Source organism: Mirounga angustirostris, unplaced genomic scaffold, assembly GCF_029215605.1.
Source record: "Mirounga angustirostris isolate CCGP_5_RB_7025 unplaced genomic scaffold, mMirAng1.0.hap1 SCAF_9, whole genome shotgun sequence".
Lineage (NCBI taxonomy): Eukaryota > Metazoa > Chordata > Mammalia > Carnivora > Phocidae > Mirounga > Mirounga angustirostris.
In genome coordinates this window covers 138,785,144-138,810,581 of record NW_026991717.1, presented here as the reverse complement: position 1 = coordinate 138,810,581, position 25,438 = coordinate 138,785,144, and the positions used below count along the sequence as shown (strand labels likewise).

Genomic DNA, 25,438 nt, shown 5'->3' with positions numbered 1-25,438 from the left:
ATTCAGGATACATTGAAAAGCAGATGCTGGGTTAGAGCTAAAATTTTCTGGTTAAATTGCCAAATAAGTGTAATCAAAAATGTTTATTCTATTTGTATTTAGTTGAAAGCAACTCAAGAAAAATACAGATTTATATACTTCTCATTTAGAATTAAAAAAAACCCACCCAGCTGAAACCTATCTCTGTGTTCAGTGTACGTGAGCTAGACTTGGTAATAATGGGTAAAGTAGCTCCCTCCCTCACTGTCCCCCACCCATTTGCCAAGTTGTCTAAATGTGCTTTATCTTATTTCTCCTGACTTTTTATTCAACCATACAGATTATATATAAAATAATCACTTGCTTGGTCAGAAGTGGCTGCTGATTACAGATGCCAGTTCCTATTAGTCAGCAATTTAAATAATTGAATATTTTACAGTTTTATTTATTTTATGGTTTTCTAAAGTATTTTATCTACTAAGGGGAGAGATTGTTGGTGGGCTTCCTAAATAGTTTATAGTGTCTTCAAGAGCCACATTTTGAGGATTCTTTCTCTAGGTTTTTAAAATATCTTGATGGTGAAGAAACGTAGACATGTGTGAAACTCCAGGCTTCCTGTTTCTTTTCATAGATGCCCTTCCTTTGAACTATAACTGTTTGTAGAGTCCATTTGTCTGTCAGTCCTGTATTGCTTTTCTGCTTAGTTTCTTTTGTCTTAAGTATTGTTTCTTTTTTTACTCTATACTTTGGTTTGTCTCCAGGTAATTCCATAAGAATTTGTAAATGATACCTGATTTCAGTCTGAACTTTGGGGAAAAAACTTTGAATTAGCATTGTACCTTCTAGGTAATATTTGGAATTTAACTTGAATGTGTGTGTGTATGTCTGTGTGTGTGTACATGTGTGTAACATATTTAATTTAGACATCTTTATACTTATATAAGTATTTGAAATAAATATTGAAAATAAATATTTGGTCTCTGTAGGAACTTGATGAATTTCTAATAGGTAGTTTTTTTCCAGTGGGGGCATAAAGGATGCTCAGCTTCCCTGTTTGTTCATTTGTTGAAACCTGGAATCTAGCCCCAGATCATCTGAAATCACAATGAAAATTATTCATTATGTGAAACACATTTTTTATATATATATATTTTTAAGATTTTATTTATTTATCAGAGAGAGAGAGAGACAGAGGCAGGCAGAGGGAGAAGCAGGCTCCTTGCTGAGAAAGGAGCCCGATGTGGGACTCGATCCCAGGACCCTGGGTTAAGCCGAAGTCAGAGGCTTAACCGACTGAGCCACCCAGGCGTCCCTATGTGAAACACATTCTTGAATCGTAAATGAAAGATTTTATTTATTTATCAGAGAGAGAGAGAGAGAGAGACAGAGGCAGGCAGAGGGAGAAGCAGGCTCCTTGCTGAGAAAGGAGCCTGATGTGGGACTTGATCCCAGGACCCAGGTTAAGCCGAAGGCAGAGGCTTAACCGACTGAGCCACCCAGGTGTCCCTATGTGAAACACATTCTTGAATCGTAAATGAAAAGGGTAGGTAGTTATTTCTAATCCATAATGTGGAGGAAATCTTCATTAGCTAAAAAAGGCAGAAAGGGGTTGAATTTAGGAAACCACTCAGACTGGATTCTAACACCTTTAACGCTAACTGCATCTTACAGTTTAGTCATCCTTCTTTAATTGTACTTTTTCCCTTGCCCCTCTCTGTTCAGCTACTTCTCTTAGGTCTTTGAGGAATTACCAATGCTGTGAGTCTTGGTTCCCTCATCATCCTTGACGCCTGCAGGCCTGGCCTGCCTTCATTTTGTGTTCTCCAGCGGCTGGCATAGTCCTAGGCACATAGATGCAGGAGAGCTTGTTTAATGGAGTGCATGCATCTATATTGAGAGCCTGCCTATGTGCTGGGAATGATACAGGATTTCAGGTTTGAAGCTGTGGGTCCATGGTTTGGTGGTTGTGGGCTCTTGGCCAAGTCACAGCCATGTTTAAGTCCCCCAACATGGCTGTCATCAGCGCTGGCCTCTGCCGGCTGGGGCGGGGGGGTGTATCAGGCCAGTGCGGAGCACCCTGGCCCACAGAGTTTCAAGCTGTGTTTCGGCCATAACTCTTTTTTTTCCTATTGAAAGTGGACTGGTTCCTGCTTTGTTGCTTTCTAAGAGACCAAAGACACTTAAAAAATTTGGATTTGTGCTTATCAGAGATTTTCTGTTATGAAAATATGCAAAGCTTTTCTGATGATAAACTATGGACTCCCAAAAGACACTATCTTTTAATTTTAAGGGTAAATTCTGTGTATTTCATGTGTACATAAAATTTACATCATTACTTTTACGAGTCATCTTAGTTCTTTAGCAGAAGTAGATAAATATTTAGTAAATGTTGCATTTTGACTACTGTTTTATTCACCGGTGGGAGCATATATGGAAGTGGTTCTCTGACACAAAATCTTACTGTTGTGATGGGAGATAAACCTTACCCACGAGTAACACTGATGTATCCAAATATGGTATCTAGAGATTTTCATTCCTTCAACAAGTATTTGACCCTCACCTGTGTCCATGGCACCGTGCTGGACCCTGTAGGTGATTTAGAGATGGAAACTTTGGGTTTTTTCTGCCGTGAGACAGCGGGCAAAATAGGCACATCAATAACATAGACTGTGGTGTGTGAGCCTCTGGAGGCTCTGGAGCTGGGCTCCAGCAGTGCAGGGAGGGTGACCCATCAGCGAGGTGGGGTCTTAACCAAGACGTAGACACACGTGTTCACCCTGGGGTAAAGGCATACAGGCCTCAGTGATGGAGGAAAGAGTGAGGGTCAGCGAATGACAGCCAGGCCAGGGGCTGAGGGAGGGCAGTGTGTGGGGAGCTGGCGGACTGTGACAGGGCCCAATGGTCAGTGGGGTGAAAAGTAAGTGTGTATACTTCCAGGTATACTTTAGCTAGGGGTGTCCTACAGAAGAATTGGTGCCAAACCATATCTAATCTTGAGGTAAATGCATGTCACAGACATCAGTGGTTGTGCAAGCTCAGAAGATTGGCTGCTGGGCTGTAGAACTGGGTACAGAGAGCACTACCCTTTGGAATCCTGAGTTCATTCAAACTGAAGGCTGGGCGATAAGCCCATGACTACCTCCGATTCAGTGCACAGGGGCCCGAGCTTGGTGGGGACTCCCAGGCAGAACAAGTCCAGGGCAGCTGGGCAGCTTTCCAGGAGGGGGTCAGTGCAAACCCGGTTTCTGGGAGGACAGATTAAGACCTGGCCTGGACCTGTGATCCTGTACCTAGGGAGGTATGTTCATTGGGGACAAGGACAGACAACCCCCTCACCTTAATTAAGATGAAGTGAGTTAACGTCTCTGTGTAAGATTCTTACTGCCTTTCCCAAGCAAGCTGCTTTCTCTCCAGTAGGGTCTATATCCCTGTGGGAGGGAAACAGTCCAAAGAGAGTTGCAAAAGACTGAATCTCAAGGTAAGCCAAGACTTTAGCATCTATTAATCACCTTGAACTTGGCTTGTTCTTACTGACTTTCATGGGTTCAGTCTATGAAATGAATAGAGGAGACTAGAATTTCCTCAAGGACATTGGGGATGTTTTGGCTGCGTCTTTACGTTTGTGAAACATTTTGTCAGGAGAAGACAAAGGGGGTAGTGGAGGATAGCTTCTTTCCAGAAAGTGGGGAGAGCGAGCAGATCCCTGGAGTGTGCCATGTAAAGGGGTGATGGGTAGAGTGAAGGCAGGCGAGTAAAGTGGGGTGGGGCGTGAAGGACCTCGAGGGCTGTGCTGGGGAGGTGGGACCACCCTGTGAGCTGTGCCAAGACCTTGTGCTGAGCAAAAGAAGCCTACATGTCTGTGATATGAAGTTCAGGAACAGAACAAACTAAGTGATGGTACTGGAATCAACGTGACAGTCCCTTGCTGGGGATGGCTGTGACTGGGAAGGGGCCCGGGAGGCTCCGTGAGTGCTACTACCTTACTGGAAGTGCTGCCTGAGCACTTAGCAAGCGGTGCACTTTATACCTCCATTTATGAAGGCTAACTGTCCACGTGTGGTGGGAAGGAGATTGGAGGCAGGGGAAAAAGAAGCTGGAAGGGTAGAAGGAGCTGGAGGTGAGGGTCTAACTGGGTGTGGCTTCAGTCACCGTCTCTATAAACACTCCTCCGGCCTTTGAAGGTTATGCTCCATGTACCTACTCTACCCAGTGCTAATTGACGGATGTGTTTGGAAATTTGGCCTGCATTGTATTTCTATGCCTAGTAGTCATTTCTTAAAAGCCAGCAGTTTTCTGGCTTAAGGAAAAGAAATCTTGAGAACAATTGAGTTTTAAGTATTCAACGGCAGAGTATTACTGCCAGGGGAATCTGTTGTGTTTTCAAATCACCGTGACCAGATCTTTAATGGCCTCTCACCTGCGGCAGGAATTACACATTTTCTTAAGTTCCAAGGAGACTGAAACTTGGGTAGGAGCTTCAGCAATACAGATTTTGACCTAAGAACTGCCCAAAGGAGGCACTGCTTTTCCCTGGGAGCTCATGAGCACCCTATGCAGAGAGCCTGCTGTGTGCTGGGTTCTGGGCTGGAAGTTGGGGACACAAATAGAAACAGGACAGGGTGCCTCAAGGAGCCTGTTATCCAGGAGGAAAGCCTGTGTGTGGGCAAGTCTCGCAGTGCAGTGAGATCCAGTGGTATAAGAAGTGGTATAGAGGAGGGCATATTACAGCTAGGAGGATCAGGAAGAGGTGATACCCAGCAGGGCTTTTAGAGAAAGCAGGCTACTGAACAAGTGACTCAAGTATTGCAGGTAAGGGGTGGGGTGGGACAGATGGAGGGACGGCACGGAGGCACGAGACAACACCTGTATGAGGGACTGGGGCGCCATTGGTGGTGGTGGAGCCCGAAGTGCTAGGGCAGGGATGGCAACGTGGGGCAGATGTAAGTGGTAGCGATGGGCTTGGCTGCAGAGACCTGTAAGAGGCTAGTGTTACAGTGTAAGCGAGAGATGAATTCAGGAGGCGGGCAGGAGCAGATGGCGGGCAGTTGGACACATCCAGGGGTGTGGGCCCTTGGCAAGGTGTTGTTGGGTGTCATGTCTGGAAGACCTTCTAGACCTCCTGCCCCCTGCAGTGCCCTGTGCTTTTGCTCTGCATTTAAACAGAGGCAGTAGGGCAGTGGCCAAACTTTAGAGTCACAGAGATCTGAGTTCCAATTCTAGCTTCATTTCTTACCTGATGTGTGACCTTGGACAAAGCTGAAGGACTTCACCTTTCTGAGAATGCCATCTAAAAGATGAGGATATGATCTGGGGCGCCTGGGTGGCTCAGTCGGTTGAGCATCCGACTCTTTTGGCATTTGACTCAGGTCATGATCTTAGGGTCGTGGGACCAAACCCCACATCAGGCTCTGCACTCAGGGTAGAGTCTGCTTGGGATTCTCTCCTTCTGCCCGCCCCCCCCCCCCCATTCACGCGTGCATGCGCGCTCTCTCTCAAATAAATACATAAATCTTAAAAAAAAAGATGAGGCTATGATCTACTGATAGAGGGTCTAGGAAGATCAAATGAGGAGGTTATCTTAGCCCAGCACCTGGCAGGGCATAAGCACTGCATGCATACAGGGTCACTGTTGCTGTTTTAATTGATGATCATTATCTCAAGACAGGTATCTACCTGCTGGGAGTGATGGCAATCCGGGAATCCCTGCAGGGAAACCTGGGGGGAGGTAGGGGACTGCGGACAGAGTGAAGAAGCCTGTTTGGTAGTGAGTCTCCACACTGTGGGGGCCGGTGTAGGAGAACATGGCTGTCTCGGGCTCACTTTCCCTAGGCCTGCTAGGAGAAGGCGAGGGTCCTGGAATGCCTCATCAAAGTGATGTTTTCAAGTTGTTTGGAGCCTGATACGCAGAAGACTTACAGGCAGGGCCAAAGGGAGAGGCCAAGCAAGCCCATCACCGACAGTGGCCGGTTTCTGTGGTTCTTCCTGCAGAGCTGTATTTGGAAGTGTAATTAAAGTCCTTTTCAAAGGGGGATCTGGGGATGGGTAAAATAGAGGAAGGGGATTAAAAGGTACAAACTTCCAGTTATAAAATAAGTCACAGAGATGTAATGTATAGCCGAGGGAATATAGTTAATAATACTGTAACAACTTGGCGTGGTGACAGACGGCAGGTAGACTTGTGATCACTTTGCAGTGTATACAAATGTTGAATCACTATGTTGCACACCTGAAACTAATACAATATTGTATGTCAGCTACCCTTCCAAAGAAAGAAAGAAAAGAATTAAAAAAAAAATCACCCTAAAAAAAGTGTTTCTTTCTAGACTTATGGGTAGTTTTGGTTATTTTGGGGTCAGGTTCAGTGGTTCTCCGCAGAGAGCCCGAGATGCCGAGAAGAGCAGCTGGTGCTCCGATCAGGCTGTGCCTTCACTCTTGGCCACGAGCAAGTGCACGTGGGGAGCGATCTTCTCTTTTAAGAGGCTAGTCCTTCACTTCAGAAAAAGCTGCGTAAGCTCTTCCTCCTTCTGCCCTCACCCCCATTTATTTATTTTTTTTCTGCTTCTGATCTCAGAGCAACTAATTCCTTGCTGCAGATGTTGTAGATACTCTCTTACCTGTTCCCTTTGATTCCGGGATGATGTGCACTGAGTATCGCACACTGTTTTAGAAGGTTTGTTAGATACATAAAGTTACATGTTACATTCTACACCTTAGAGACAGAAGAAACCTATCCTGGCCCTTTGAGGTAGGCGGTTTTCTATTATGTTAGCACACGGGCCCATGCCCTCACTTCCGATGCAGTCAGGGATCATCTATATAATGGGAGAGTATGTCTTTCAAAGCTTTTATCCCATCCCTTCTGGTTCCCCTTTGAGGTGACATGTAACTTGTAAGGGCTCCACGGAGAGGCATCGTGGTGTTGGTTATTAATCAGCGTGTGGGTTGCTGCGGTAGCTTCCTGGCTGGGTATTGTCCATCTTGCTGGGCTGTCGTCCTAAGGTGTTTCTCTCTGGAGGAGGATCGCGGGCCAGGCTCCTCAGGCAGCCTTAGTAGCCCTCCTGCAGGGGGCGGACTCTCAGCCCCCCACTGCTCCCTGGCCACCTCTCCACCTCTTGAGCCAGGCATCTTTCCTCCTGGGGGGTTCCCCCTGGGGCACCCTCGTGCCTCCCCCGTTCCTTTCCTTGCCTGTGAATCTCCCTACCCTTTCTTCACACATCCTGATCCCTTCCTTTCCTCAAGGCGCGTCTTGAGATCATTGTGCTGAAGCGTTTTCAGATGAGTCGTCTCACAGAGCCTGTGCCCAGCGTGCTGTTGGTGTATTTACGTCCCACTGCCTCATCTGCTTATACAATATTTTGGTCACTTCTCACCCAAGGCTCGTGGGTGGTCAAGGTGCCGCGTTGGGAGGTGCTGGGAGACCTTGTTCCCGTGTAGGATCTGCCATCACCTTCCCGTGAGACCCTGGGCAAGGCACCTTGAGTTTTCCAGTGAAACAAACCCGCAGAGGTAGAGTAGCTCTCTGAGGCGTCTTTGAGCTCCCACATGTCCGCAGCATTTGTCCCGAGAGCCTAGTTTGCTGCTTGTGGCACAGTTGCTCTTCACGGGAGATGATTCTTCCAAAGCAAAGTGGGGGGAGAAGATAGAGGTTTTTGTGCCCATATGGCAGTTTGTGATACACGTGTGTATACAAAATCTTTGTCTGTGTAGTGTCACGGAATAAGCATTTTAGTATACACAGTAAAATCTGTGTAACTTGACACCATTCCAGAGTAAAATTTGCCTCTACTGTAGTTTTTGTAGGTGAAAAGGAATGAACTTTTCTTCCAGAGACTACAAAGCGATTTTTTTTTCCTTTGGAGAGCCTCCAAATACTAATATTTGGTACACATTTCTTTTTCTGGAAGGAAACTTCAGAATATGGCACTCATGAGGTAAGATGCTAGCATCTTGAGGCTAAGCCACTGCTGTGCCACATTTTATTGCTTGATTTGATTCTTTGGAAATGTAACACTCTTTGTCTTTTCGCTCTCTTCTCTATAGTTGGAAAATGGGTAAGAAGAGTCGAGTGAAAACGCAGAAATCAGGCACTGGTGCTGCGGCAAGTGTGTCGCCGAAGGAAACCTTGAACCTGACTAGTGAGCTGCTGCAGAGTAAGTTGCGCCCTGGGCTTCCCGCCTCCCCCTGGGGCTTTGTGGCCTCATGCCTTCGCATCCTCGGGCTGCGCAGGACAGCCTCTGGCCCGGCGAGGCAGGAGGTGGGACAAATCCCAACATTTTAGCCACGTGACCTGGGCAAGTGTCAGAACCTCTCTGACCCGCCGTTTCCCCCTTCCATAAAGCTGGGAATGTCAGTCGTGGGTAGTGATGAACGAGGGCTGGATGAAACCGCGAACCGCCCAGAACAGGGGCTTCCCTGGGCTCCAGTGGGCAGGGACCTACTCGACTACCTGGGGCAGATGGTGCAACCCCTCTGAGTCCTGGTGTTCACAGCGGTACGTACAGCCTGCCGGGGAAGGGGAGGGCCGTGCGAGGCGTGGCGCATAAAGGTGCGCCGTGGCCGTCAGGCCCAAGGTGGGCACGGCAGGCCTCTCAGAGCAGACCTTTGGAACTCTGCCCCCTCGTTAGAGTGGCTCCCCTTTCGTTTTAGTGATTCAGTAGTCGTTTTCCAATTTCTTGGTTCAAGGAAGTTAAGTATCTATTAAGTGCCTGTACTTGCTTTAATACATTAGTGCAAATTGGTAACTTCTTTTCTTACTTGTGAATTTAAATTGGTGCTATGGTGGTGTCAAACTTAGCTGTAGTCACTGTACTAACTCACTCCATTGTCTCGTTTTCTTTGCCCCTTCTGTTCAGATTATGTGACAGGCTAAACCCCACATAAAATTTTAGCTTTCTCTTCCTGCCAGAAGCAGGCAGCAACCAAGTCGGGGTCCGGTCCCTCCCCAAGGGCTCCTGTGGACTCCTATGACCCCTGTGGCCCTCAGAGCGGTGTGGGCCCCCCATAGAGCACTGAGGTACTGACCGCTTACCACCTCTGTCCCGCACTGGACTGCAGGCAGCTTGAGGACAGGCTCTGTCTTCTTGTATTCCAGGGCCTCAGTCAGGACTTGTTGATGGAAGAATGACTGGTTAACCTTAATAGTCATGAGTCAGCCCATGCGTTATGACTTGTTAGTGTTATTTACCACATACACTCTTTTCCTCAGAGAACAAAGGTGGCCGTGGGAAGAAGGCTCTCTCTTTAAACTCATACAGTTGTTGAAAAAGGAAAGAGCTTGCTGATAGGCCGGGTGCCCAGGGCACAGCTTTCCAGAACCACCAGCACCAGTCTCGAGTGCTGGTCTTTGCTTCTGGCCCTACAGCAGAGTCTCAGCTTCCTTTTGAGCAGTGACTGTGCCATCTCATTTTTTGACTCCCCCAGAGTACTTAATATAGAGCCTTACACATGGATGTGCAATGTCTGTTGAGTAATTGTTCTTATGTCCAATTTAACTGGTTTCTTTAGAGAGCCATTGTTCTAGGATTTAACTAGAAAGAAATGTTGACTTTTAAGATGACCTTTTTTAAAAATCCATCTAGAAGAGTTTTCAGGGAAATGTTTTGCATTTTTAGCCTAGCTTTTTAGATTTTCCCACGGTCAAGTATATTCTGAGGAGAATTTCTGAACAGCAGGTGTGAGAGAGTTGCAAGCTCAGTGCTCACACTTAGGTACGGGGGTCCCAGTTTAGTAAGGGGCATGTGGATGGGTTCGGAGGGTGTATATGCTTTGAAAAGTATACCTGGTTTATACTTCCCACATTTATCAGCATGGCTGTGGTATCTTTGTCCTTTAAAAGTAAACCAGCAGTGGTAACAAAACCCCAGTCCTCTCTGTGCTGGAGACTAGCTGGTTGAGTTGAAAGCAAGCAGTATTTGAGTGCCATGGCTTTTGTGTTACAGAATGCAGTAGTCCCACACCTGGCCCCGGAAAGGAATGGGAAGAGTATGTGCAGATCCGGTCTCTAGTCGAGAAAATACGAAAAAAACAAAAAGGTACATTTTCTAGAATAATAATCTTATTTTAATAAAACCCTTTAGAGACTTGGCACAAGTCAGAAATGTTTTGAGGTTATGTGAAAGTCTTGGTGTCATTCCTGCCTGTGGAAGGTCACAGTGGAAGGGGCTCGGAATTTGGGAGAGATGTGCTGGGAAGCTGTCCAAGGATCTCTCCCATTTCTGAGGTGCTGCTACCTGCTTTGGGAGGGGTAAGAATGTTGAGTAGTAGGGGAAAAGTGTTTGTATCTAGGGACTAAAATGACACAACTTTTGGGGCGCCTGGGTGGCTCAGTCGGTTAAGCATCTGCCTTCAGCTCAGGTCATGATCTTGGGGTCCTGGGATCGAGCCCCATGTTGGGCTTCCTGCTCAGCAGGGAGTCTGCTTCTCTCTCTCCCTCTATCCTTCCCCACCACTCGTTCTCTTTCTCTCTCAAATAAATTAAATCTTTAAAAATAAATAAAATGACACATTTATTTATTTTTTACAAAATATGTATTTAGATCTGTTTTTCCACATTGTGTTTCCTTGAGGGTTTGAGGTCAGTACATAATGCCATGAGTGGTCAACACACAAATAAATATACACTAATAGATTAATGTCTTCACAAGATTTACGATGAACTCAAACCTATCTTGGTTAAGTAAGAGATGTAGTTCTATTTCTGAAGCTCTGTTTTTACAGGGTGTATTCAGTAGGCGTCTTAATGATTCTCAGCCAGGCCAGCGACGGGGCCAAGTGTCAGCTTGAAAAAGCCTATTCAATATACCTATTGTTTTTGTTCTGTAAAGCACAAAAAATAAAGATTGGTATGCAGGGCCACATGGAAGGTGGAAGGAGAAAACATAATAAGGAGCCTGCATTTAAAAGGGTCAGAAGAACCTTCTTAGACTCCATTTTTATTTACTGCCATGAAAGTCAGAAGAGGGTTTGTTTTTTTATTTGCTCTCTGAGGTTTTATTGCGCTCCCATGTACTTCTAGAAACATGCAGTCTTTAGCTTAGATGGTCTCGAACCCCAGATGGTGACAGGTTCCTTTATAATGTGGTTCTTTGCTCTAAATGGTAGACCTGCCAATCCTGGCTCACCAGATCTATAGCGGGACAGTGTTTGTATGTCCCGAGCGTTTGTTGTTAGCAGAGACGGCTAACTACAACTCACACTAAGGTTAGAGCATTCCTGAATTCTCAGCAAAGAGTGACTTCTGTCTCAGAATGTCCCTAACAAAATCAGCTTTCTGCGTATGCAGTGTGGCACAGCCCTGTGCCGGGCCGTCCTGCTGCAGAGATCCAGGTGACCGCTGATGGTGTGTTGGCGTGGCCGCAGGCACCTGGGCTGGGCTCCACACCCTGCTCCTCACATTTGTGAAGTTCCTGTTCCTCTCCTTTTATTTGTCAAATAAATCTTGGTTTTTCCTCTGCATGGCTTTTCAAATAACACAACGCCTAAGAATCTCCTACCCAAACTGAATCAGTCCCACCGATCAAGTTCTCCCTCCTTCCCACCTGCTGGTCTGATCCCTGTCCCTCCCTCCATCCTTTGTTTTATTTTCATTATTTGTTTTTAAGAAATACATGTTGCAGATGTAGCTGAAGCCCCATGCTTCTATCCCAGTCCCTTTTTTGGCCCCCTTGGGAGTTTGTCTTGACCGTTTTCTACCTCTTGTATAACCCCATAAGCAAGTGGTATTTTAAAATTTTGCATAAATGGTATCAGAGCACTTGAATTTTTATTTATTTATTTATTTTTATTTATTTATTTTTTTTTAAAATTTTTTTTAAGATTTTATTTATTTGTGAGAGAGAGAATGAGAGACAGAGAGCATGAGAGGGAGGAGGGTCAGAGGGAGAAGTAGACTCCCCGCCGAGCAGGGAGCCCGATGTGGGACTCGATCCCGGGACTCCAGGATCATGACCTGAGCCGAAGGCAGTCGCTTAACCGACTGAGCCACCCAGGCGCCCCAGAGCACTTGAATTTTTAAAGATTTATTTATTACTTGAGAGAGAAAGCACACGCGTGCATGTGAGAGAGGGGAGGGGCAGAGGGAGAGCATCTCCAGCAGACTTCCTGCTGAACTCAGAGCCCGAAATGGGGCTCCATCTCAGGACCTCGAGATCATGACCTGAGCTGAAACCAAGAGTCAGACGCTTAACCAGCTGAGCCACCCAGGCGCCCCAGAACACTTGAAGTTTTAAAAACACGGTGTTCTGGGCGCCTGGGTGGCTCAGCTGGTTAAGCGACTGCCTTCGGCTCAGGTCATGATCCCGGAGTCCTGGGATCGAGTCCCACATCGGGCTCCTGGCTCGGCGGGGAGCCTGCTTCTCCCTCTGACCCTGTCCCCTCTCATGCTGTTTCTCTCTCTCTCTCTCTCTCTCTCAAATAAATAAATAAATAAAATCTTAAAAAAAAAAAAAACCCCAAAAAACCCCACGGTGTTCTATTTTGTTTTCTTTGTAGATACATATGATCCAACTCATTCAAACTGTTCAACAGAATTCAGTTGCAGAGCTGTCCAGTTTTGTGCCCTTAGAATCAAGCCTGTAGTGCTCATCCTTACACACACCTCCTGTGCGCATGTCAGCTACTGATTTCTGTGTTCTGGGAATTTTGTTGAAGCAAAGCTGCCTATGAGACACGGCACGCTGGACTTAATGGCGGGGGCGGGGGGGCTGCTGTTATGTGAGGTGGTGAAGCCCTCCCCTTTCTACTGCATCGCCTCACAGAGCCCAGTAGTCAGTAGCCCTATGTCCTGGGCTCAGCAAATGCTTCTCCGCAGCCGACGAGGGTTGAGGATTGTACTTCGCCTTTCCTGCCGCTAGTTAGGATATGTACTGTGACTGTTCTGTGATTCGTTTTTTTGTTGTTGTTTTGTTTTTCTTTCCTTGTGATTTCTCCTTTTGTCCATGGGTTATTTAGAAGTGTTCTGCTTAATTCCAAATATTTGGGAATTTTCAAGATTTTTTTCTTTTGTTCTAATTTGATTATGTTTTAATCAGAGAACATTGTATGATTTCAGTCCTTTCCAATTTATTTAAACAATTTTTAAACCAGTTTATTTTTTTAGCTTTTCTTTTTAAGATTTTTTTTTAAGATTAAAGCCTAACTGCCATACAGTATTGTATTAGTTTCAGGTGTATAACACAGGAAGTCAATATTGCATACATTACACAGTGGTCACGCCCGTAAGTCTTGTTACCTGGTGATGAGTTTTGATTTCAAGATTGGAGCGTTATCACTATTTCCAGTGTGTGTTTTTTAGTTTCTGAGAGCAGAAAGAATGATATGGGTCCTAAATATAGCTCTTGTTTTCTGACACATGGATTGAAACAGGTCTGTCTGTTACTTTTGATGGAAAAAGAGAAGATTACTTCCCTGACCTAATGAAGTGGGCCTCTGAAAATGGAGCCTCTGTTGAGGGTTTTGAAATGGTCAACTTCAAAGAAGAGGGCTTTGGTTTGAGAGCCACGAGAGACATCAAGGTGAGTTTTGATCGCTTGCTCTGGGAGCCCTCGGCGTGCTTGGATTGTGCTGCGGGGCGGGCACAGGACGGGGAGACGGGTGTCTGGGCTGATTCTGACTCATGGGCAAGCGGGCAGTGCGCCGTCAGCACTCTGCTTCCTGCTGCGAGGTCTCCGGGCTGACCAGGGGCCCGGAAGAGCCTTATCAGTGTTCTAGGCAGCCCCTTCCAGTCTGTCCTCTGGGAGCCATGCTGCTAACCAGTGACCTGGGGCAAGTCAGTTCATGTTTCAGAGCCTCTGTTAGGAGACCACAGAACATGCCTCAAAGGATTCTGAGACTTCAAGAGAAGGATGTGGGCTCAGGCGGTTAGGAGGGGGGAGCACGCAGGACCTGTGATAGAGTCGATGTGCAGGTGGGTGGATTGGGGTGGAGGATGGGCAGTGTCCAGGGTGCTTACTTGTTTTCTGGAGGGGGAACTGAGTGGTTGGCAGTGCCACCTACTGATACTGTACCACCGGAGCTGAAAGGGAAAGAAGAGCAGTATACACCTGCTAAGGGACAAATGCTTTTCCTCTGCTCTGGGTCCTTCCTTCCAGCTGAAGGGAGCAGCAGTACCCTGACATTCCCAGCCTCTCTCTGCCCCTCACTCGTGCCTTTCTTAGAGAGGAGGCGTAACCTAATCTGTTTGAAGATTTGGGAAGAAGGAACTGGTCTTGGCCTGTTTCTTGGTGGGAGCTGGTTGCCCATATGCATCCATTGCGCTCTCTCCGCTCTGTGTGCTTTACAGGGCAGGCCACACGTGGGGAGGCCCGTGGGGCTCCAGTTCTCCCTGTAACTAGGTGGGGGAGTCGGTCTAATTCTGGGATTCAGTAGGTGATATTTTGGGTGACCATCTGTTGTAGTCTTGTGTCTCTCTCAGTGGGTTCAGAACTTGGATGGAGGAAATGAGTGTTATTTATTTGGGCCCCCTCAAACCTCAGGCAACGTTTTTGGTCAAGTTGTAGTTAACCTTTCATTGATAAGTTGATAAACCACATACCGGTTTATTAGATAGCTATTAAATGTCTAGTATATGAATAGTACCTTGCTCATTATTATACCAGCCTTCTTCCTTCATGATGTTTATCATCTATATATAGTAGGAGAAGAGACGCACATAAACAGAATCCAAATGGTAGACATTGGCAGAAGGCAAGAGTAACCAGGATGTCACACATTCTTCTGATGTATCAGAGAACCATCATTCATGTGGATGTTGCCCCAATTATCTTAACTGTGGTCTGTCTTCACCGTGTGCATTTTTTAAGCTTTATTGAGGTATAATTGATAAAAAAAAACTGCACATATGCAGTGTTGACATTGTGATGCGTTGGACGTGCGCACACACCCGTATCGTCACCACAGCCAGGGCACTACTCTTTGCATGTTTTAAACAGTATAGAACATATACAGCACATACCAAAAAGAAACCTCTCATGTTGGCAAAAAATGAGATAATGTTTTTGGGAAAAACCTCCGTAAACCAAAATATGTCCTAGGGACTTGTGCTTTTGCTGGTAACTGTTGTGCCTTAAAGACAATCATGTTGAGAAAGGAATGTTCCTCTGGCTTCAAAAATACAGCAGCGAGAGCGGTTTACATCGACAGGTTCAAGTTTTTATTGGAGATAGAAATTGTGTTTTGTTTTGCTTTTTGAACTGAAGAACTTAAGTGCAGCAAAGAATTAATAGTTTTGTGCTCCACTCCAAATGGCTATGTTTACTTCAGATTAAAGTTGAAAGTCCCATTTTTTTTTCATCTGTTTTCTCAGTGTGTATGGTTACTTTTTCTATTGGAAATAGGATTTTAAACCCTGCTTGTACTCATCTAAGTATACCACAAATATTTACATTTAAAAATACATTTCGGGGCTCCTGGGTGGCTCAGTCGTTAAGCATCTGCCTTCGGCTCGGGTTGTGATCCCAGTGTCCTGGGATCGAGCCCCGCATCAGTGGAGAGCCTGCTTCTTCCTCTCTCTCTGCCCCTCCTCCCTGCTTGTGCTCTCTCTCTTTCTGTCTCTTGCTATCTCTAATAAATAAAATCTTAAAAAAAAAAAATACATTTGATAGTTAGAAATGAAGTGCTAACTTGTAACCTTAAACAGTATATCATGTGTGTTGTGTGATTGGCTTTCTGACCACAGATGAAGGGGCTGAAGATTGTCACATGTTTTAATGATTATATGATTTTCTTATTTTTTTCCTCCTAGGCAGAAGAATTGTTTTTATGGGTTCCACGAAAATTACTAATGACTGTCGAATCTGCTAAAAATTCAGTGTTGGGTGAGAATAATTTCTGACTCTTCAAGGCAAAGTGCAAGTGATAAAAATATGAAATTTTATTTTGTGGTGCTAAGGACCATATTTGGATATTTCCTCAAACTAGTGAAATGTTCCCCCAAATTCACATTGTTTTGCATGCTTGTAATCTGACATAGTAGAAGAGTGTCAGAAGAAAGGTGCATGTTACTCTAAATATTACAAAACTTTCCAGTTATTTCTGTAACTTTAATATATATTTTGAATGAATACTTTTTAAGTCGCTTTTTGGAACTTAACGCTGTTAACTTCTGGGTTGATTCAGGGCCCTTATATTCTCAAGACCGGATTCTTCAAGCTATGGGAAATATCACACTGGCCTTTCACCTGCTGTGTGAGCGAGCTGACCCTAACTCTTTCTGGCAGCCCTATATTCAGACCCTCCCCAGCGAATATGACACTCCTCTCTACTTTGAGGAGGATGAAGTTCGGGACCTTCAGTCCACACAAGCTATCCATGACGTCTTCAGCCAATACAAGAACACGGCTCGGCAGTATGCCTACTTCTATAAAGTCATCCAGGTGAGTGGCTGGTTGCTGTTTATTTTTATTTTTATTTTTTTTTAAGATTTTTATTTATTTATTTGACAGAGAGAGACAGTGACAGCGAGAGAGGGAACACAAGCAGGCGGAGTGGGAGAGGGAGAAGCCGACTTCCCACCGAGCAGGGAGCCCCATGCGGGGCTCGATCCTAGGACCCTGGGATCATGACCTGAGTTGAAGGCAGACGCTTAATGACTGAGCCACTCAGGTGCCCCTGGTTACTGTTTAAATGCACGTTTAACAGAGTGCGGAAGAAGGGGAAATCAATGGCATAAACGTTCTACCTCACATTTTATTACACATGTTTAAACATTATGCTTTTTAAGGTAAAAGCCATTCTGATTCTAGTCCACTGTCTATTTTTGTACAGAAATATCCCTGAAGTGTGATTTGAACATACCTGACTTCCCGTGTTAATAGAAGCAGCCCTTGTTCCCAAGTTAGGAAAGTCTTTGAGCTTTTCTGAAAAGGAAAGATTACAGTACAATACAACTTTAGAAGCTATAAAATGTATCTAATAGAAAAAGGTACTCTGTGTATCAATTTTCCAAGAAAGTGAAAGGCCCTTTCTGGGTTCTTCATATATTGACATGTATTTTACTGAATTATAGTGACAGTTAATTTAATAACTTAGAATGCTTAGAATCTTTGTGTCTTTCAGAGTGTGCTGTGTATTATATTAATTTTAATTAGTTCTAAGTGGAAGTGTCCTATAAAAACTTATGTAAGGTTGTGAACATTTGAATTACATCTGGTAATTCCTTACATCCTTTTCTGTGTTTTGGCAGTTCTCCCCTTTCTCAGTTGCTCAAGAATTAGCTCCAGGGCTGCTGCGCCTGATACGTGGCAGTGGGGATGCTGCTAAACTTCCTACGATGTACAGGGCAGCCCCCAAACGAATTTTCCAACCCAAAATGTCAGTAGTGCTAAGGTTGAGAAATCTTGCTTTGTGATTATACATAGAACAAAGTGTCTCGGGTACCAACATGATGCCAAAGATCACCATCATTCCTGACTGGTTGGATTCCTAGGGCCTGACTGAACAGAAGGAACTCAAGCTTCGTAGTGAGATGAACCCGAGTTGAAACCCAGATTCCATATCTCACATGCTATTTAAATATAATTTGAAATTACAGTTGACCCTTAACACGGGTTTAAGTGGTATGGGTCCACTCATAACACGGTCATTTTCGATAGGTACAGTGCAATGTTGTAAATGTATTTACTCTTACGATTCTCTTGATAACATTTTTTCTCTCTCTTTATTGTGAGAATATAGAATATAGTATGTATAACATACATAAATCAACTGTTTATGTTATCAGTATTACTTCCCGTCAACAGTAGGCTTTGGTAGTTAAGATTTTGGGGAGTCAGAAGTTACGCGTAGATTTTTGACTGGGTGGGGGTCAGCACCGCACCCCCTGCATCATTTGGGGGTCAGCTCTAGGTGCTTTACCCCTCTGATTGGTTTCCTTATCTGTAGGATAAAAACATATGCCCCATTTTCCAGTGTAACTCTTGTCAGCGCAACTTGGGCTGTTCGTCAGAGCACCTACTGAGGTGCTGGGCCTCGGCACCTGTGGCCATTAGGGGTGCAGTTTCGTCTGGGAACATGGAGGACACCTCGGTTGAAGCCATCGCAACGGGTGCAATGTCACTGAGGCGGTGGGCTCCGGAGCTGGCCTGCCGGGGTCCGAATCCCTGCAGCACCCTGACTGTGCGCTCTTCGGGGCGTGTCTCTGTGCTTCTGTTTCCTTATCTATACAATGGGCCAATACGGTGCCCGACTCCGGGGTTGCAGAGCTGACCAAATGAGTTGACACATGTGTGGCCCTTGATGACAGCAGTATTTGCTGTAGGAGTTCTCAATTTGTGTCACCGTTCTGTGGCTCGTTCCTTCAGGCCGTGTGACTCAGTTGTTTTATTTTTTTATTGTTTTATGTCGCTTCTCCCCCTGTGCCTGCAGGGACTTACATTAGTGTGTCTTAACCTTCCCTACTGAACACCCTCGCTGCCAAGGACAGTGAAGCTTATTCCTGCAAGACGAGGCTCTCCACCCAGAGTGGCCCATTACAGGCTCAGAATTGCTTCAGAGTCTCATGCTTTTGTCATTGTTGTTGGCTTCAGTTTCACATTTAAAAATATCAACAGTTTGTGCAAATGTGTATGTTTGCTCTAGTTTGAAAACCATGTTCAGTGACATACTATCAAGTCAGGTTGGCATTGTAGGAAAACAGCCTGGTTTCTCCTGGGGCCGTACCTGCCCCTGTGTGTGCCTGGGGGCCCCCGCTCCGGCTTGGCCCGTAGTAAACACTGTTACCCCAACATCGTGGCCCGTCCAGGTGTACTTCTTTTTCAGAAGAACGGGGACACTCCACATTAGTAGAAGGGAACCATTACAAACTGAAAATACATCCTAATGAGATTTTGTAGGAAATTTCCTAGGCAGTGGTTTAATTTAAGTGCGGGCCAGAGTAGGACCACAGACAGCCTGATGGGGTGGAGCCGCCGTGGCATCGAGGAGGGTCCAGGCCGGGGAGGGGAAGGGCTTTGCACGAGCGTTCCTGACCAAGAAAAACGGACTCAAGCAAAAGTTATCTTTTTAAAAATTAGAGTTTGAGACCACCTGCTTTTCTGGTTGTAGAACGTTCTCATTGCTCGTGGAATCTTCGATAACGATCCAGCGTAAACACAGATGTTAGCATTGTACTGCCATTATTTTGTAGGTCAGGTTTTCTCACCTCGGCACCAAACCCTCCCTCTTTCTCATGCTGTTCCAGGATCAGCTGTCTGGCTTTTGCTCCTTTTTAATAGATCACTCCGTCAGTGCGCCACTGCTCGGGAAGAGAGAGTGAGCGGTGTTGCCTCAGTTCGTATTTAACGTCTTCATTGCCGTGACCTGCCCTCAGTTTTGTTCTGTGGGGCGTGGTGGCTCTTAACCTTTTCAGGGTCATGGGGCCTCTCTTCCCCGAGAACTGTGCACATGTCCTCTATCACGAATGCTTACGTACCATTTGAGGGGTCCCAATTCCAGAACCTGATTTGCGGTTTTTAATGATAACTTCCCATTTAAAGTCATTTTCCTGGGGCTGGGCACTGGACCTGAAACCTGTTATTTTTCTCCTGAGGTCTGCCAGCCACAGCTCTTGGCCACTGTCCTGTGTCACATCAGCAATGTGAGTGCAAGCACGACTTGTTTCCATGTGTCCCCACTGGTGCTCCCCAGACCCTGGGAGAAGGGTGCGGAAAAGGGAAATAGTCACGTCAGACTTACTGACGTGCTTCAGGGGCTAGAGTGTTTATTCTGAAAGAAAAGTAGCGTTAGTACTACCTTCTAGTCATTATAAATTCCTGTAGGTAGACTTCTCTGCACTGTGTTTTGTATTTTCATGTTTGTCTGTCTCTTTGGTTGTTGTTGACTAAAAACTAGAAAAATAATTTCCCACACTCTTTTCTCCCAGAGTGTTTTCATAGTCAGGGGATTTTTAGAGCAGCCAGGTGTTAGTTCAGATTACTTTCTGTTCAGAAGTCTTTCTGAGCCTCTGCTGGTTCTCATGTATAGATAGAAGGGGTTTGGGCTTTATGATCTTTTCAGTTTTCTATATTATATTTACATTGTGTTCTTGAGATGTTCAATATACAGGGTTTTCTTTAGGTGTTCAGCAGATGATAGTATGTAACCAGGAGCCTCAGATTCAAGGAATTTGGAGAGCATACCTTGTATGAAGATAGAGCACCTGCTGGTGAAATCTTATACTGCAGCTTAACAGTTGAGAAATGTCAACACCCAGACTCGAGAAGCTAAATTAGGAACCGTGGCTCAGCCAGATCCTGGAAAAGGCTTGTGTGGATTGAGAACCCTAAGTGGTGGTAAAATTTCTGTCAGTTTGTGAAACGGGGACCAGCGCAGAAGAGAGGATTAATGGTAGAGGGCAGAACTTTGCATTTAAAACCGCTGCAGAGTTTTGAACCTCTAAGAGTACACTTCGCAGACCAGGACGTTCCAAAGTTCAGCTCCAAGTTGAGACTTCTGTCTGGAAATATGGGACCAATTTTGTGATGGGAATCACTGGAAAAGTAGGACTTGGCTTACACCCAGCTCTGAAGCAATGTAATTGTGTGAAGGTGAAGAAATCCTATCAGATTTGACCTGACTTAGCACAGATGACCGATAGTCCACATATTGCTCACCCCTGCCAGTGAAAAACAAATGAACAGATCCTGTGAATGAACAGTCTGTTTAATTTGTAGTCCCATCTACCAGACCGGGCACCACGATGTGGGGTGTCAGCTTCTCCTGGGGTTAAGAGCTGTCTGGGGACATGCACGTTTTCCTGTGTTGCTGAGCTTGAACATGATGCTCACGTAAGGAAATGCAACTGTGTAAGGTTTAATAGAATAGAGGCATAGGTATAAAATTACTGTTTTTCTATTGATCTCATAATTTACATGATTTGTCCCACCTTACTTGGGTTTCGTCTTTTGTGTTGGTCAGACAGTTTGAGAGGTTGAGTGGAAGGGCTGGAGATGGAGAAACCACTTGTGTGTTAACTGCTGTGAGTTTCAGCTGAGCGAGCTTCCACTCTATCTGCCTTATGCTTCAGGATGGAGTCAGGCAGTCTTAAGTTGGCTCTATTCCTTGAACAGGCCACTTCTCCTACCTAGTCAGAGCTGTAGTGGCAGAAGATTCGAGCAGTCATACTCACAACTTGGCTGAAAACAGAGCCCACCAAGAGGCAGAGGAAGATGTCACGCTTGGTTCTTGGCATCCCGTGGCAGTTGTGGCTAAATACAAACAGTTGCTCCTCCCATTTCTCGCTGTTCTAACTTGTCTCTGACAGAGGCGCACAAGAATAGCACAAGATGGGAGTTGCCAGATAGATTTAGCCTATGTTTTCCTAAAGCTCGCATCTACACAGAGAATCTGCTCCTACATAGCGCCTTCAGGGCTGAGCATCCAGTTAGAGTAAGAGGCTCTGGGCACTAGCTCACTCTAAAGACCCTGACCCCCCGAGCCTCGCCATGCAGAGCTGTTTGTGCACTTCCGTGTACATAATGTGTGCTGGAGCAGCACCTGAGGCAGAGCGTGCATGTGTATTCCTGTAACTGTCTCCTCTGGAGGCAGAGGCTGTGGGCAGGCACCTGCAAGTTTGGGCGCAGGTTGTGGCCCCCAGGCAGCGTGGGGCTCTCCGTGGTCAGCTTCTCCTGCTGTTGGTCTTTCCCCTCCACTTGGAAACCTGCCTAAGAGTCTTCCTTCGTGGGTATATCAACCCACCGCCTCCTCCTGACCTTGGATTTACTGCCCTGTCTTTTGTTTTTAACCTGTGTGCCCTCTTGATTATTGCATTTTTCAACTAATACTTGTTGAGTGTGTGTGTGTGTGTGTGTGTGTGTGTGTGTGAGGTAGCACACCCAGATCTCTGGGGATACAGAGATTTTCTGTTTCTTTTTTTTATTTTTATTTTTAAGATTTTATTTATTTATTTTAGAGATAGAGAGCACAAGGTGGGGGAGCAGAGGGAGAGGAATAAGCAGACTCCTTGCTGAGTGTGGAGCCCGATGTGGGGTTCGATCCCAGGACCCTGAGATCACGACCTGAGCTGAAATCAAGAGTTGGACACTCTGCAGACTGAGCCACCCAGACGCCCCCAGAGATTTTCTTTTTACATGTTTTGTTCTGGAATGAACTTTTAGGCTTACAGAACAATTGCACACATAGCACAAAGTTGAAAGTGTGGCCATGGACGCACACTGCTTCCTGGATTCCATCCTCCTGATCTTGTTCCCACTTACATGTTTTTCCTTGGAGGCAAACGTGTTCCAAATGGGACATTTTTGTTCTCAGCCAACTTCATGGCAGTGCCACATCTGTGAATAGCTGCAGAAGTGAAGAGGGAAGGAACAGAGTCAGAGGTGACGGTGACAGTGAGGACAGAGGAGGCTGATTGACAGGTTTGGAGGTGTTGGATGCAGGAACATGAGTCCATATTTATTCCTTGGCTGCCATGGTAACGGACTGGGTAGAGGCTGCGGGATGCAGAGGGAGGATGATTTCCGTTTGCAGGTTGCTCATCTGAGTTGACCGGGGCCTTTTCCCTTCAGGTAAGGAGTTTCTGTGCTGTGTGCTTCGTGGGACTGGCCCGAGGAGGCAGGGCCGGGCCAGGGCGGGTCGGAGTGGCTCCTGAACACAGGGCAGGAAACCCAGAGCCCAGCCCATCTCCTATCCAGTCAGAGCCTCTCGCTCTCTTCGCAGGGCTATAATCCTTCCAGTTACCTGTGAGGGTGCCCACGCCCTGGGCTGGGGTTGGAGCAGGTCTGCTAGCCCCACGCCCGTGTCCTTGAATCTCTAAAGTTGTTTTTGGTCTTAATTTCATGACAAAGAAGTGGTCTGGTTTTCAGGGCAGAGCAGTCTTGTTTACAGTCTCCCTTGGGCTCTTTTACAGAAAGCTGGGTGTGGCGACTGGTTTTGAGGCCGCGGCTGGTTGGGCCCAGGGCGGGAGCCTGCACGGGGCTCACCTGCTGGCTGCTTTTTCCAACAGCACGGATGCGCCTCCCGCCCAGCCTGGCTCCCGCTGTACAGAGGTGGGAGAGGCTCCCTCTCAGAGGAACCCATGCCCCTGCCCGGGGCTTTCTCTGCAAGCTGTGAGGAAGCCACCAGTCCTTTCTTTATTGTCATCCTTACTGATTCCGTTTGTAGTGATGTGAAAAACGTGAGAACCACTGGAGCTTAGGAAACCAGCGTAGCTTCCGTGTTCCCTGGAGAGTTTCCATTGCCCTTCCAGTCTTTGTTAGAGCCTCTGGCTGTCTCGCTGAGCTGTCATGACCCGCGTCCTTGCTTGTTCCCGATAGCTGACCTTGACCATTATTAATTTGTGTTAAATGTGCAAGAGTGTTGTCCTTATTGTGTCCTTACGTAAGCTTTCTGATTTTGTAAGGTATCCATTCTAAACGTGTATGTGATTTTCATCATTTTCATAAATAGAGGCTGCAGATATGTCATTAAAACTGTTTTTAACTCTCTTCCCTTGTTTTGCATAGTGTTAGAGCAGGGCAGATGGTTATGGACTTCACCTTCCGGAATCCAGTGAGTGGTCCTTGTCTCCTGTTTTTTTCCAGCTTAAGTTTCAGCAGCCTCTGAGGGAGCTCAAGAAATGAAGTGCTTTCTCTCTGTGTTCGTGGTTCTAACTGGGGAGAGTGGGCCTGATGTCCTAGCGGTGGTGGGTGTTCCTGTCTCGTTGGCTGAGAGAGGACGTCGCCGGAGGGCATTCAGTGGTGTGTCTGTGCAGGGGGAGGCTCGGCAGCCCTGTGCTCCGTGTCCTCCTGTCAAAGTTCTCACATACAGATTCGGCATCTGCCCTGTTTGCTAGTGACATTGCGTCTCCCGGCCTCGCCTGTCCCTGCTGACTCTTCTCACTGATAGCCCTCTTCCCGAACCACAGCCTCCCTCTCCTTTCTCATCTGCTTACCTGACTTGGGATCCTGGCACCCTTCGGAAATCTTCCATTGTTGCTAATCAGGGCTAGGAACATGTGCCCAACACAGCAGGCACATAGATTGTCCCCGTCTCCTCCTTTACGTATCACTTGGGCGTCAGCGTGTTCATAGAGGTCCCTCCACAGGGATGGCAGACAGACCCACAGGGGCGAGATCGATTGTACATACGTGTCCCTGGTGGCAGGACTCGGGAAAGAAGGAGAATCGGCATTTGTGGTGACGCCTGCTGTTTCAGGCCCCATGATGAGAACTTTCTCTCCTGTTATTCTCGGGGTGACGAGGAGTCGGGAACTAGTGTCTTCCCATAAGAATCTGAGACAGAATTAGCCAAACTGGATTTTGAAGAAACCCCCAATACCAGGCCCAGGTCACTGGTAGTTAAATTCATGTTTGGAGAAGTTAAAGCCTCAGAGGTCAGAGATGGGGCCTCGCTCCTAAGACGCTGTTCACTGAGCCGATGGTTCTGTGTGCCAGTGGTGGGCTAAGGGGCTTGTCAAGGCTCCTCCAGTCCTCCCTTTTACCTCATAGCTGGGCATCACCCCGTTTTCCAGGGAAGGAGACAGGCTGAGGGTGAGAAAGCTGGCCGGAGCTGCTGATGGTGAGTCAGGATTGAAGCCCCAGGACGCCCCACCCACCCACCCTGGGGGCTGTGTGTCCCTCTTCCTGTCTTTGCAGACCCATCCTTCTTGCAGTTCCTTCCCTCCACCAGCCCCACTTTACCAGTCCTGGCTCTTCCCACTAGTCGGATCAATGGAACTTTGTGAAATCCCCGCAAGTTTAAAAATAAGCCTCAAAAAAAAAATCTTTCTTGAAACCTGCTTTTTTTTCCCCTCAGCCTCCCTAAGATCTGTATTTGTAAATTCCCTCACCTCTGGGACAGGATTTTGGGGTTTTGTTTTCTGTACGCTAGAGGACAGGACTTGCTCGTGTTTCTGAGACCTGGGGTAAGTGCCCTTATGAGTGAACACCTTGGTGGTTGATGTTGCTGCCCAAGCTCCATTCCTTCCCTGCAGAACTGTGCTGTGTGTGATGTCTGATGATCTGAATGGTTTAGGCTGCAGCCACCGTGTGGTTGAATACTGTTGGTATTCATCATCCAGTCTCAAGGAAGGCTGCAGAACCAATAGAATGTGTATGTACGTAGAGAAGGAGATTTATTTTAAGGAGTTGGCTCATGCAGTTATGGAGGCCGGTAACTCTAGAATTTACAGGATGGACCAGCAGGGGCAGACCCTGGAAGGAGCTGATGCTGCAGTTGAAGTCCAAAGGCCCTCTCCTGTAGGATTTCCTCTTGCCTGGGGGAGCCAGCTCTGTTGAGGCCGTCAGCTGATCGGATGAAGCCCACCCGCATTAGGTAGGGCATTCTGCTTTACTCCTAGCCCACCAATTTACATGTTAGTTTCATCTAAAAACAGCCTCACAGCAACATCCAGAATAACCCAGTATCTGGGCACTGTGGCCCAGCCAAGTTGCTGCATAAAATGAACCAGCACAGTGAGCATGCTGTTCATCTCACAGCACACGTCACTGTGTGGACTTGCTCTTGCACTTACCTGTTCTTTCCTCTGGCG

General features: G+C 46.5%; 1 protein-coding gene across 9 annotated transcripts in view; it reads left to right on the top strand.

Annotated features, from left to right (window-relative positions):
* The window catches only part of SETD3 (SET domain containing 3, actin N3(tau)-histidine methyltransferase), a 79,525-nt gene that overhangs the window by 7,656 nt on the left and 46,431 nt on the right, over window positions 1-25,438 (top strand). For 7 of the 9 annotated variants that reach the window (XR_010405310.1, XR_010405311.1, XR_010405312.1 and 4 more), the window contains 6 exons: window positions 7,884-7,910; window positions 8,020-8,129; window positions 9,918-10,010; window positions 13,342-13,490; window positions 15,719-15,791; window positions 16,093-16,349. Coding sequence is in view for 6 of the 9 variants with exons in the window: in XM_064571550.1 (XP_064427620.1) it covers window positions 7,897-7,910; window positions 8,020-8,129; window positions 9,918-10,010; window positions 13,342-13,490; window positions 15,719-15,791; window positions 16,093-16,349 (696 nt within the window). In the remaining 3 variants the exon portion in view is untranslated. Of the gene's footprint in view, window positions 1-7,883; window positions 7,911-8,019; window positions 8,130-9,917; window positions 10,011-13,341; window positions 13,491-15,718; window positions 15,792-16,092; window positions 16,350-25,438 lie in introns of those variants that run through there. The other 2 variants (XM_064571551.1, XM_045901502.3) reach the window with 1 other exon arrangement.